Source organism: Bubalus kerabau, chromosome 2, assembly GCF_029407905.1.
Source record: "Bubalus kerabau isolate K-KA32 ecotype Philippines breed swamp buffalo chromosome 2, PCC_UOA_SB_1v2, whole genome shotgun sequence".
Taxonomy (NCBI): domain Eukaryota; kingdom Metazoa; phylum Chordata; class Mammalia; order Artiodactyla; family Bovidae; genus Bubalus; species Bubalus kerabau.
This window is the reverse complement of record NC_073625.1, coordinates 157,447,395-157,462,305: the sequence shown is the minus strand read 5'-3', so window position 1 is coordinate 157,462,305 and position 14,911 is coordinate 157,447,395. Positions and strand designations below refer to the sequence as shown.

The 14,911-nt window shown below is 39.2% G+C and overlaps 1 protein-coding gene across 2 annotated transcripts in view; it reads left to right on the top strand.

Moving 5' to 3' along the window:
- KCNAB1 (potassium voltage-gated channel subfamily A regulatory beta subunit 1) overlaps nt 1-14,911 on the top strand; it is a 439,216-nt gene that overhangs the window by 364,680 nt on the left and 59,625 nt on the right. For both annotated transcript variants that reach the window (XM_055569252.1, XM_055569254.1), the window contains one exon: nt 3,905-3,991. In XM_055569252.1, coding sequence (XP_055425227.1) covers nt 3,905-3,991 — 87 coding nt within the window. The remainder of the gene's footprint in view (nt 1-3,904; nt 3,992-14,911) is intronic.

Genomic DNA, 14,911 nt, shown 5'->3' with positions numbered 1-14,911 from the left:
ACAGGCTAATGTCAAAAGTGCCTTCTCAGACTTCCCTGCTCGCCTAGTGGCTAAGGATCCACCTGCCAATTTGGGGAACATGGGTTTGATCCCTGGTCTGGGAAGATTCCACATGCCATGGGACAACTGGGCCATGTACCACAATTACTCAGCCCATGCTCTGAAGCCCGTACTCAACAAGCGAAACCACTGCAAAGAGAAGCCTGTACTAGAGAGTAACACCTGCTTGCCACAACCAGAGAAAGGCTGAAGCAATGAAGACCCAGAATGGCCAAAAAGAAATAAACAAATAAAAATTTAAAAACGAAAACAAAATTGCACCTCAGCAAGTACATTCAGTGCATGAGCGCACTTATGTCCTTATGTTATGATTAGCCGTTTGGATGCCCCTCTGGAGCCAAGGTTAATGCATCTTCACACACCTACTTAAAATAATACTTGGCCCCAAGTCAGAGCTCAACAAACTTTTGTTCAGTGGAAATAGAACATGACTATTTGTTTATTGGAGATAAACTCTAAATGGCTCTCAAGAAGACACTTGTTAGCAAGCCTTTATGTTGCTACAATTTAGCTACAAGATTAAAGCATCCAAATAGAAAAAGGCAGGACTATCTGATTTGTTTTGCAGTCACATGAAGGCTCAAAACAGAAAGATCATCTAGCTCTATTTTGTGTTTGGAAAGATGAGAATACTAAAGCCCAAAGGGGCTAAAAGACATTGGCAGGGTCATTCAGACCCATCCAGGGCTGGGTCCCGAGCTCTGTGTCTCACCTGCACGCGCACCTCTCCTCTGAATGCCACACTGGCCCTTCCACCTGCCAAGAGCGCCGTGGGGTTGACTGATGCGCTACTCAGACCCAACATGGCTCCCACCACCCATCTGTTTCTCCTGTGACTTCATTTACTAACAGTCACATCATTCCCAGGCCAAAAATCTAAGAGTCCTTGATACCTCCAGCTCCACACTCCGTATTCAGCACACCTAGAGTCTTCTTATTTCTACCAATACAACTTATCCTGAACATGAACACTTCTCACCAACTTGGTCCATGCGTGGTCTGCTGCAGTGACCTCCTTCTGGTCTCCTTCCCTGCTTTCTCTCTGGCCCCTCACAGGTCACTCTGAGCAGCTGGGTATCAGCTTAGAACACAAATATGATAACATCCTTTTCCTGGCTTAACTCTCATTTCCTTACCCCTCACCAACATTCTGCTATCTCTGCTACTGCTGCTGCCAAGTCGCTTCAGTTGTGTCCGACTCTGTGCAACTCCACAGACGCCAGCCCTCCAGGCTCCCCCATCCCTGGGATTCTCCAGGCAAGAACACTGGAATGGGTTGCCATTTCTTTCTCCAATGCATGAAAGTGAAGTTGCTCAGTCGTGTCCGACTCTGCTATCTCACGTGGAGTAAAATCCGAAATTCATACCATGGATTACAAGGCTTTATGTGGTTAAGATTTTCAAAGTGAGTGGACAGTGCCTCTTAGGAACACAACCTCTTTTTACTTCAATTCAAGGTCAGAGTAGGGACTAGGTGGATCACTGATAGGATGCAACCCATCATTTCTCATATTCTTAGATGAATACTCTTGGCCTAAATATTAAAAAAAATAAGAAAAAAAGGCTTTCCAGAGAAAGAACTGAGAAATGAGGAAAGACTGAATACAGAGAATATTGTCATTATATCAAGTTTCATATCATTATTTATGGATACACATTATTACCTCGAACAATGAACCTATACCAACAAATGCTTTCAATATGTACTGTTTGCTCCGTAAGTATAAATACTACATCCATGCATCTTTAAACACCCAAAACCTGTCACAGTTTCAGAATCAAATTGAAACTCAGTACATGTTTAGGACACTGAAGAAAAAAACTTACATCATCACTGATCACACCTCATTTCAACAGGGTCAAGTTAGTCATAGCTTTTTCTCCTAGTTACTCTTAGCCCTGGCCAAGCTATTAAGAAGAGACACAGAGGTAGAAGACCATCATCTTAAAGGAGAACTTTGTTTCCAGTGCCAGGCATGGACCAGAACTGTCACTAATGACTTCCTTTTCAAACAAGGAGGTCCAGTGAAAATTGGCATTTAGTCTTTGGCACTGCTTATCCTGAACCTTTCCAGATGTGAGCACCGCTGTTATACTTACCTCACTTCTATAGACTGTTACACCTACCAAGTGCTTGCCAACTGATTTTATTTGCTCTCTGGAGCGGTGATTCTGAAAGTTATAAGCATTGTTATCTCCACTACAGATTAGAGAACCGAGTCACACCAAAAAAGCCAAATAACTCTGTGGGATGGCAAGTGGGATCACATGCTAGAGTACAGATTTCCAACCTTTCAGACCTTGGGATACCCTGTTACTTGGGCTTCCCAGGTGGCACTAGTGGTAAAGAACCTGCCTGCCAATGCAGGAAACGTAAGAGACCTGGGTTCGATCCCTGGGTTGGAAGATCCCCTGGAGGAGGGCATGGCAACCCACTCCAGTATTTTTGCTTGGAGAATCTCATGGACAGAGGAACATGGTGGGTTGTTTGCTTGGTGGGTTGTTTGCTTGGTTATCTTTTCCTTTCCTTACTTCCTCCATACATACAACTGGTTCCAGAGGGGGTTCATATCATAATGCTTTTTAAGGTAAATTTAATTCAAGATACCCATTGAGATAGCTGGTAATACCCCGAGCATGAAGGTCACCATAGTTTTTAAGGATAGGCATTAGACCTTACCTTACAATACCTGTCTGTCCCTATCTCTTCATCAGTGCTTCTCTTAACAAGCTACCATCACAGACAATCAATCCTTTCTCAATGAATGAAAAAATATTTCCGGAACTGGATTCAAGCACTCCATTTTCCTGTCAGAAAAGTAATTGTGGCTGGCCAATAAACCAGTTTGAAAAATCAAATTTAAATGAACCAGATTTAAATTTATAAGAGCCTCATTTAACATGCAATTAATTTTATGCCTATAATAAAAAGAGAAAAACCTCCAGTCTTCCTGTGGAATTAAATAGGCTGATAAGGAAGTGCTGTGCCTCTTAGTAATGAGATAAAGTAATTCTTGAACACTGTCATCCTTTTGGTTGCATAATATTGTATACAATACATCCTATTTCAGGGAAGTATTAATTTTACTGAAATTAATTTTTTTTTCTGAGTAATCATAGTAATGTGACTCAGTGGTTAGAGTTGAGACATAGATTATTGGTTTGACTTGTTTTAAAATTCTCTCTCTTTCCTTTATATTACCCCTTAAATCTTTAGAGCTTCCAGTGGTTTTGTTCCTTCTCAAAATAGAGATGGTAGGACTCAGCTATATTTAAGGGTCTCCAAACTTTGTTTCAATTAGTAAAATGTTGAGTGAAACCTTCATTTGCCAACCCTTTTAATCCTGTTAAAACCCATGTGTACATTAAGATGAGACTGTCAATCATTTATTTGTGATTTACACAATTTTTATGTTTTGGATGTGCTATAAATATATCTCCATCACACTATAAGCCCATTAAGTAATTCAAAATGTGACATTAACTTGCATTTTTCAAAAAGAAAGAAGTTAAACTTTTAGGCTGCTTTTTGTCCTAAACTTTGCTTCTAGGTTCAGCCACACAAGAGCCACTGTGAAAGGTCATTACCAAGTGTGGGTTTCCAGTGAGCACTAGTACTGCTGAGAAAGTTCTAAGGCTTTTCTTTGCTGGGGACAATGTCAATCCTTGATATATTTTTAAAGAGTTCTAGGGCCCAATGAACACATCACTGTATTCAATGTCTTTTTGAAACTAATCCAATGCTTTTTTTAAAGTAAATTCTTGAAGGAAAGCAAAAACTTCAGCAATTTGTAATAGTGCTCATGTTTAGACTTTCTGAGATTTTTCCTGCTTCTGTTCCCAGGACTTAAGGGCTCTCTCCAGAGGCTGCAGCTCGAGTATGTGGATGTAGTTTTTGCAAATCGACCAGACAGTAACACCCCCATGGAAGGTGAGTAAAGAAATTTAATAAAAGACCCTAGAGCTATTGATTCTAGCTTGATGACTTATTCCACTCACGGTAGGAAATGAAATATATTCAGACTTATTTGATCGAATGTGAAAAATAAAAACCTTTCCAGTCGATCTTTCAGTTTCATATTTACCCGCAAAGTTAGTGCTCTGTATCCTGTGTCTTGATTAATTTTTAAGCATCTGCAGACACTGGGAGCGTGTGTGTGTGTTAGTAGCTGAGTTATGTCTGACTGTTTGTGACCCCCACGGACTGTAGCTCACCAGGCTCTTCTCTCCGTGAAATTCTCTAGGCAAGAATACTGGAGTGGTTGCCATTCCCTTATCCAGGGGATCTTTCTAACCCAGGGATAGAACCCAGGTCTCCTGCATTGCAGGCAGACTCTTTACCATCTGAGCCACCAGGGAAGCCCTCCCTGGAGTGTGGCTCCTGCCATTATGGTGCTCATTTTCTCCAGGTTTGTTTCACTTGTGTGATTCTATCAACTAAAACAATAAACATAATTGGAAGGGGAGTTTATAACCCAGCCATCATTATTTTGGAGTTCTCTGAGGCTCTTCTTATTTTATAATGACTCTAGGTCTGATTAGTTTCCAATCTGTGATGATAAGTGCTAAGTGCTACTGTGAGCAGAGACTTTATAGGAGTGACTATTTCAAAATGAGACTCTTCGTTGCAATCTGGTTTTTGAGTCTCAAGGAGCTGCAGTATTTTATCCCCTTTCTGTTACAACTGTTTGAAGACAATTTAAGCATCTCCCTGTGAACGCTTTCAGAATGTTCCTAAAACCAGGTTTTCTTCAATTTGTGTTTATTTATGGAACCAATTGAGAAAAGAAGATAGTTTGGAAGGAAAAATTTAAAAGACGGTTCTAGTTAATTGAGATTTATGCTCACATGAATTTTCACATACCTGAGGTAAATGAGAATGAAGATATTTGGGGAAAAGAAGGGGAAAAATAATACTTTGATTATTCAAGGCTTACTATATGACATGGATTTATACATTTTTAATGAATTAGAACATAACGTAAAATTACATTAAAGGTAAATTTAATTTTGATGATTCAAAAAGTAGTTCTGGATCTTATAATAAGTCAGGTTCTGTAAAAGTTTGTTCTTGCTAGAGGATTATAGAAGTTATGGAAGCTGTAAATGATTGAAGTATATATAAATGTTTCTATAGGTTGAATTTATGAAAAAAAAAAGTTATGGAAACTTTTTTTCCTTATCATTTATCTCTTTCTCAACCACAGGTAAATGGTTAAAATATATATTTATATATCTTATTTTTTGCTAGAGTTTTCTGCTCTTGTGATTTGAGTAAATTAGAAGTTTTATATAAAGCAAGATCAGTGTTGGAAATTCATAATGAGAAATTATCCATGGAAATGACATAAAATGCATATTTTTGTCAAAGCCAAGAATAGGTGTTTGATAAAGTGAATCATAAGCATTTTATTTATGTAAGAAGTAGGTATTGCAAGGATAGTATGATGTCACAGTATTCTTAATGCTACATTAAAACACAGCACTGATGCTATCGTGCGAGCACAATTGTCAAGTAAGATGCCATTTAGTGGCAGCTCTTAAAGACTGAAGTTACTTCCCATTTTAAGTGCCTAGTGAACTATTTTCTTCTTAGGAAAAATGTCCTTTGCAATTATGCTATGTAGAGGATAGAGGAACATCTGGGATTTTTTTAGCATTTATTTTTTTGGCTCATTCTGCCCATTCTACCATTATCTTTAATCTGAGGGATATAAAGTATAAATCTTTAATCTGAGGGATATAAAGTACAAGTCTCTGAAACAGAAAACATTATAATCTGCATTATATACCTACAGAAGGAGGATATTCTCAATTAGGAGACAAACTATGTGATACTAATAAGATAACGGTGTCTCTTGTATAAACACAGATTATGTGTTGACATTATTAGAAGGGAGCTTCAAAACATTAAAAAAAAAAAAAAAACAGATTGCTGCCTGATAGAATGTATAACTGCAGCATTATCCAGCCTCTGCTGGAATCAGGAAATATTTATATTTTCTCTGAGTTTCTTACAGAAAATTCCACACAGCAGAATAGGAAGCTGTTTTATCATGAGTTATTGTCCAAGTTTGGAAGTCTAACAAAGGGTGTCAAATAGAGTTTTGCGCTTGTTGATAGGGTCAAGGAACATGGCATTTCATAGCTCTGTGGCAACCAGCCACTTTATGCTGGAATATAGCCTGCTCTCCCCACCCCCACCAAAGGGAGATCCACTCCTGGCTGGTGCATCAGACCCAGGGCTTATTCCTCTGGGAGGACTTAGCAGGGACACGCTGTGGGCAAGTCTCCACGTAGGACTCGTTCCAGATTGAAATAGCTTCCCTGTGATGTCTCCCTAGCTTTGTAGAAAGTGTGTATCCTTAAACAGTATACTTATTTGTTCCAAGGTGAGCCAGATGGAAGGGCTAGTTTGATATTAGTCTCTAGAAACTCATTCTCCACATTTAGCCTTTCCTACTTAACTGTAACAGAGGAAAGGACTGATCTGGGCAACTGAGAGAAGAAATAGAATAAAAAGAAGAAAATAAGGAATAGAAGAGACAGGGATTGCCAGGTGATCTTGGGTGCATTTTCTCCTCTAAAATGGAAAAAAAAAAAAAAAGATGTCTAAGCTATGTCTGAACTCCATGTTGTTATTAAGTTTCATTTTTGCAATGATTTTGTAAATCATAAGTGTATGTGTATTAGTGAAAATTGTATGTGTACAATGCAGTCTACCTAAGGAAGCCTATTAGGGTTTCTGAAAACAATACAGAAAAGTAAATGTTACACATAATCAAAATTACCCTTGAAAACCCTATAGTAGCTATAGTAGTTATTTGTTAGTCAGTGTTACTCGATAGCCTTTAGTTATTCAGTTTCATCTCCAAATATAGTGACAAAATCATCACTAGATACTTTCCCAGACATTTTTTTTTCCTTTTGGCAATGGCTTTAATATTATACACATACTTTTCTTATTTTAGCAACTCACATTGGCAATTTTAGGCTCAGTTGCATCCATTTCTGTCTAATATAAGTGACAGAACAGTGGTTTCCAAGTGCATATTGCTGAATTTTTGTATATTAAATCTATATATGTTGGCACTATTCTCTATATGTGTGCTTCACAGTAAACCCTTAGCATTTGTAGATAATCTTTATTGGTTTCAACCATTCCTTGTCAATTTCATAGACCCATAACACACCCTAACTTATCATTTTGCCAAGGAACCTATATTAAATTCTGGGGAACCAACAAGAGAACACATACCAGCTTTCTAAGACTCATTTTAAACAACTTTGATTTAAATTTATTAAAGTGCCAACCCCATTCACCTGGCTTGCAACTATGAAAGGATATTAAGTGGGAACATTTCTAGAATAAACCTATGTGAGTTTCATCTAGGTTCTGCATATCAGATGCAAGCAACTGAGCCAGAGAAAAATTAGCAGTAGCATTCTCATAATATTTTAGCATTATGGATCAAATTAGATGTTGCCTCCCTTTCTTCCTTAGAAATCCAGTAGACAAAAATGAGTCCTCTCAAAAGAATGGCCATAAACTCCAAAAGTGCAATCAGAGGAGATAGGGGGTGAGATTGCCTTTGTAATGTGCAACCCTGTGGAATGCAATTAAACATTTTACAACTATGGGAAGATGTTCTTGACAACAGAGGGGAACTTGTGTACTTTTCCCTCTGTCCTTCTTGTTTATTTTTTTCTGGTTCACCTAGTAGTAAGTCATTTTTTTTTTCCAGAGCATCTGCCATGCCATCTGTCTCTTATAATATCTGGTGTTGATAGCATATTTTCCAATACCAGAAAAAATCACCCCCATGTCCCATTTCTTCTTTCTTTTACTGCTGTGTTCTTCCCAGTAGTCACTGACAGGTCATTGAGTGTCATGATATTCATATTTTTAAGTCTCTCACTTCTGTAAATCCCCCAAATATATTTCAAAATCTTCTCTTAAGCTCATTAGGCAAGAGAAAGTTAATTCCATCATGAATCATGTTGGACATGGATGGACACAGAGCACTTGTGTGCCTGAGGACCTGCACGAGGAGTTTTTCAGTGTGGTTTTCAGTCATTCCTAACAGCCAGACTACTCATCCATACTCTTCCTATTGCTCTAGGGATGAGGTGACTGAGCATGATTGTGGTCATGAAAGGAACTTATAAACCATGTACCACTTGTGAATAATAGAAAAAAGAAGGGACCCATTTTAGTTTACATAGCTTTTTGAAAGAAGAAAAGCCACTAAATTCATTGGTCTGAGACTATTATGATGTTTTAAATTAAATTACATTTTAATTAAATTTTTATTTTTAAAAATGCTTGGAATTGAGCCCTCTAACTTTTATTTATTTAGAATTTTTTGCCAAAGCTAGTTAATCTTACAAACTCCCTAAGTCATTAGATGTTATTCCCAACCTAATTACAGTTCAAGTTATTTATTTGTCTTCCTGCTAGTAGGTCAACGTAGACATAAAACAACCCAGATGTCTTGTTTCAAAAAAGAGGGACAAGATCAAAGTTAGCATTGCTAAATTTCCCATAACATCATCATGTCAAACAATCTATCCCATAAGAATTTGCTTCTTTCAATACCATCTTTTTTACCGTCCCCATGTGCCAGCAGGAATCTATTGCTATTCAGGGAACTAGGACATCCATCCAATGACAGCACAGGAAATACCAGAGCTGCAAACATTTCAGCACCCCAAATTGTCTATACTTTTTCAGTTCCAGAACACTGGACCTGGATTTTTAGCATCCAAAGTAAAGTTTTCAGAACAAAAATTTAATAACTCCCCTCACCAAGCCTAGAAATGGGGCTTCTCAAGTGGCACAGTGGTAAAGATTTTGCCTGCCAATGAAGGAGACACAAGAGATGCGGGTTTGATCCCTGGGTTGGGAAGATCCCCTAAGGTAGGAGATGGCAACCCACTCTAGGATTCTTGCCTGGAAAATTACATAGACAGAGGAGTCTGGTGGGCTACCGTCTATGGGGTCTCGAAGAGTCAGACATGACTGAGCAACTGAGCACACACATACAGACCTATAAGCATTATCTAACCACCATGGATCATACCTTCTGCCTTTATATTTTACTGTCTTCCCTGAAAAACACCCTATATGTGTCCCCCCAAAAGCATAATAGCAGGAAGAAATCTTCTGCAAATATTCTATAAGACTGCTGTTCCATAGACATATTTTGAAAGCCATATATGTACTTTCAATTTTCTATTACTTACATTTTAAAGGTAAAAAGAAACAGATGAGATTAATTATAAAATATATTTTAATTTAAGCCAATATATTAAAGTTTTTTAACATATAATCAATATAAAATTTTTGAGGGGATATTTTCCTTTTTTTTCATAATAAGTCTTTGAAATCTGTTATGTACTTCATATTTATTTTGTTGTTCAGTCACTAAGTCATGCCTGACTCTTCAAAGCCCCATGGACTGCAGCATGCCAGGCTTCCCTATCCTCCACTGTCTCCTAGAGTTTGCTCAAACTCATGTCCACTGAGTCAGTGATTCCATCCAACCATCTCATCCTCTGTCACCCCCTTCTCCTCCTGCCCTCAGTCTTTCCCAGCATCAGGGTCTTTTCCAATGAGTTGGCTCTTCACATCAGGTGGTCAAAGTATTAGAGCTTCAGCATCAGTCCTTCCAGTGAATGTTTAGGGTTGATTTCCTTTAAGATTAACTGGTTTGATTTCCTTGCTGTCCAAGGGACTCTCAAGAATCTTCTCCAACACCACAGTTCAAAGCATCAATTCTTCAGTGCTGAGCCTTCTTTATGGTCCAACTCTCACATTCATACATGACTATTGGAAAAACCATAGCTTTGACTAGACAGACCTTTGTCAGCAAAGAAATGTCTCCGCTTTTGAATACGCCGTCTAGGTTGGTCATAGCTTTTCTTTCAAGGAGCAAACATCTTTTAATTTCATGGCTGCAGTCACCATCTGCACTGATTTTGGAGCCCAAGAAAATAAAGTCTGTCACTGTTTCCATTTTTTCCCCATCTGTTTGCCATGAAGTGATGGGACCAGATGCCATGATCTTCGTTTTTTGAATGTTGAGTTTTAAGCCAACTTTTCTACTCTCTCACCTTCATCAAGAGGCTCTTTAATTCATCTTTGCTTTCTTCCATTAGAGTGGTATCATCTGCATATCTGAGGTTATTGATATTTCTCCCAGCAAACTTGAATCCAGCTTGTGCTTCATCCAGCCCAGCATTTCACATGATGTGTTCTGCATTTAAGTTAAATAAGCAGGGTGACAATATACAGCCTTGAAATACTCCTTTCTGGATTTTGAATCAGTCCATTGTTCCATGCCCGCTTATAGCACATCTTAATTTGGGCCAGCCACATTTCAAGTACTCAATAACCACGTGTGGCTAGTGGCTACTATTTCACCACACAGGTCTTTAAAATCTAGTTCAAGTCTAGCAGAACACCAGACACATAATAAGTGTTCAATAAATATTTGTTGTATGGATGGGTGCATGGATGGACAATTAGATGGATGAGTGAACAAGTCATTTTAGTGAATGAATGAAGCAGAATGAAACTAAAGTTAAAAAGATACATTTTCATTTTTCTGCTTGAAAACCTATTTTGGTTTCCTAACATCTGTGAATATTCTGGTACTTGATCTGGTTCAGCATATTTCAGAGTGATATTAAGGATAGATTGCTGGCAGAAGAGTCCCAGGACGCTGTTACATTCCATTTCTCCTCATCTGCCTTAACGGCAGCATCCAGATGCCAGATCTCTCTCCAGAAATCTGCTTGATGCCTAAATGAGCAGAAATGAATGGAGGGATGAATCTTGGGCAGTTCAGTTGCCCCTGAGGATTACTATATCAGATATGAAAATTATCTAACCCATTTCATTTATGACCCTGGCCAGGATACTCTGAGGCCTCTGGTGTTGATCAGATCAATATAACCTCGTGGCTTGAAAGGCTGGGGCAGCTGAATTTTCAAGAAATTAATTTGGATAAAATGATTTTCCTATCCAAGAAGATGAGCCAAACCCTACCAAGCCCATGATTTAAAAAAAAAAAAAGTGTTCCAAGTTTACTAAATCAGTTTTATTTCCATTTTAACTGTGAATTCACCAAACATTTTACTGCTACTTTAGACATATTCATCTGATGTTTTATCCTTTACAGAATACCAAGTCATGTCATTAAAAAAGAAATTATTTTCAGTCATTCTAAGAAATAACATTCAGAAATGGTTGCAATGTTCTTCCAGTGTCTGGTGTTTGCCTGTGTTTTTTTTTTTTGTTGTTGTTGTTTTAGAAAAATCTCATGTTTCTACCATTGTAAGCTTCCTTCTCATTAGGACAATATTTCTGTAAAATGATCTGGGGGACATCAGATGGACACAGCATTAAATTCTGGCTTTGCTACTTATGTATACCTAGGACAAGTTACTACCCTCACTGAAGCTCAGTCTCTTCATCTGAAAATGCAGGTAACACATACAGTGATTTCTGAAGGAGTTAACAGCGTGGATACAGCACCTCACTCAACAGTAGGGGAAAGAAACATAAGCCCCATTTCTAGAATGCCCCATACAACACACATACATATAAAACTCCCCTTTCTCTGGATCTCTCTCAGAGGTGAGCATAGGAGACGACTAAGACCCTAAAATTACAATGTGATGAAAATCCAATGAAGATGGCCACGATGCAACATCAACCAGGGTCTGTGGTGAGGCCATGTAGAAACAAGGTACACGGTTAGCAATGGAATCTTCTTCTAGCTCATTTTTTCTCCTTGAAATTTTGTTCTGAGATCCTCCAGGCCCTTTAAAATTATTCAATTATAGATTTTCCAGGGTTAATTTATTCAGTCAAAAGGTCATCTTGAGCCTGTGGTTTTATTTTCAAAAGTGTATCTAGAAAAAAACTCAATAATAGGATCCACTCATTTGTTCAGTTGACAGTTTTTGAATATCTGCACTAGCAGACAGAAGGTGCCTGGGTCAATATCACACTTGCTCTATTGGGAAGACTCAAGCACAAATCTGCCTGACCATGAACTGAAGCTCACTAGTTAGCTTGATGTGCAGCTGTGGACTCTGCATTTTTGAGGATATTTGAGGCCAGAATGGGATCACCAGTGAGTGACTGATTTGAGAATACATTTAACAATAAAAATCATACCAAAAAATACTTTTAAGTCCTCATACGGTTCACGTATATTTAGTGTATCTTGACCGTTTCATGCCATAGGCAAATGGATGTATTGTGAATATAATCCTTTCCTCAATGCTCAGTACACACATTGCCCCCTATGTCCATGGCCCTCATGACTCAGAGATTATTAATCCACTTCGTCTTACTATAAACATGATGTTAATTCTGCCTGTCTCACAAGCTCCTTGTTTCTCTACCCAGTATCATTTATCTTCTTTACATTTCTTACTTTCTTGAGCAGAACTGAATAATCTTAAGTAACACAGAAAAGGCACATTACAGACATGATAGAGTTCACCACCCTTAGTTGTTGGCATGATGTCTCAGATTTGCAGAGCAAATTTCTAGGGCAACTGGAAAAATTTCCAGAGTTTGGACCATGGATCACTGTGGTATCCATCTATCAAGAGCAGAGCCCTGGTTAACAAGTTTTCATTTTCCAAATAGATCCCATAGAGAGAGCAGGAGTTATAGAACATACTGATAATGAGAAGTTAAGATTGCCAAGGCTGCAGAAAAGACGTGACAAGCTGGCTTTAAAGGAAACTGTATTCCCAATAATAATTTGTAATCATTTAAGGGTGTATCTTTTCCCATGGGGATGGTCTTGATCCCTGTCTCCTGCACAATGTCATGAACCTCCGTCCATAGTTCATCAGGCACTCTATCTATCAGATCCAGGCCCTTAAATCTATTTCTCACTTTCACTGTATAATCATAAGGGATTTGATTTAGGTCATACCTGAATGGTCTAGTGGTTTTCCCTACTTTCTTCAATTTAAGTCTGAATTTGGCAATAAGGAACTCATGATTGGAGCCACAGTCAGCTCCCGGTCTTATTTTTGCTGACTCTATAGAGCTTCTCCATCTTTGGCTGCAAAGAATATAATCAATCTAATTTCAGTGTTGACCATCTGGTGATGTCCATGTGTAGAGTCTTCTCTTGTGTTGTTGGAAGAGGGTGTTTGCTATGACCAGTGCATTCTCTTGACAAAACTCTATTAGCCTTTGCCCTGCTTCATTCCATATTCCAAGGCCAAATTTGCCTGTTACTCCAGGTGTTTCTTGACTTCCTACTTTTGCATTCCAGTCCCCTATAATGAAAAGGACATCTTTTTTGGGTGTTAGTTCTAAAAGGTTCTTGTAGGTCTTCATAGAACCATTCAACTTCAGCTTCTTCAGCATTACTGGTTGGGGCATAGACTTGGATTACTGTGATACTGAATGGTTTGCCTTGGAAATGAACAGAGATCATTCTGTCGTTTTTGAGATTGCATCCAAGTACTGCATTTCAGACTCTTTTGTTGACCATGATGGCTACTCCATTTCTTCTGAGGGATTCCTGCCCACAGTAGTAGATACAATGGTCATCTGAGTTAAATTCACCCATTCCAGTCCATGTATGGATGTGAGAGTTGGAATGTGAAGAAAGCTGAGCACTGAAGAATTGATGCTTTTGAACTGTGGTGTTGGAGAAGACTCTTGAGAGTCCCTTGGAATGCAAGGAGATCCAACCAGTCCATTCTGAAGGAGATCAGCCCTGGGTGTTCTTTGGAAGGAATGATGCTAAAGCTGAAACTCCAGTACTTTGGCCACCTCATGCGAAGAGTTGACTCATTGGAAAAGACTCTGATGCCGGGAGGGATTGGGGGGCAGGAGGAAAAGGGGACAACAGAGGATGAGATGGCTGGATAGCATCACCGACTCGATGGACGTGAGTTTGAGTGAACTCCTGGAGTCGGTGATGGACAGGGAGGCCTGGCGTGCTGCCGTTCATGGGGTCGCAAAGAGTCGGACACGACTGAGTGACTGAACCGAACTGAACTGAAGGGTGTTATCTTGTGCTTTCTTGGGAAGCCAGATACTCCCAACCACATTTAATAAAGTCCTGTTGCAAAGGAGGATCCTGGTGATATTCTATGCAGTTTACCTACTTCCTCTATTCTCTTTCCCTTTTCCCCCTTTCCTCACATCTTCAGTCGACAGTGAAGGCAGATACAACTGCTCTCATTAGTAAGACACAAAGGAGAAACAGTGTGGGCCAGGTGTCTGGAGGCCCATTCTACCTCCTCACCACAAATATGTGGTCTCCACCAAGCTCAAAAAGGGTGATCTTTTGGTTTTTGTTTTCCCCCTTAAGTTGTTTTTAGTTAAGAAAAAATAGAGAGTGGAGACAGCTTCTGCTCACCCCAGCTGTCAGGTGGAAAGAGAACTGCTTAGTATGCTGGGGCTGTGGGTTTGTGACTCATGTGAGCTTCCTTCTGTGTGAGCTGTCATCTCCCTGAAAGTTGCTGGAGTTGTGACAAGAGTCACCTCCACATTCTGAGGGGATGTGGCCTCAGTCTCAGGGGCATTCATCTCTACAAGCTCCTCATGGTGCTGGAGCTGATCTGCAGTCACATGGGTATAGGACTCTGAGGCTAGCATTGTCCAACTCTTCAGCCCAGATAGGTGGGGCTGTGGGTTTAAGCTTCCTGTCAAAACAGAGTCTTGATCAGGGTTTACTAGCATGCGGATTCAGTGAGCTGAATGAGCTCCTGTGTCATTGCTCATCTGGAATTCTCAGACAATGGGGATAAACAAATCCCCTTAAGCCTCTCTCTTACTTTCCGTAAAAATGAAGTAATG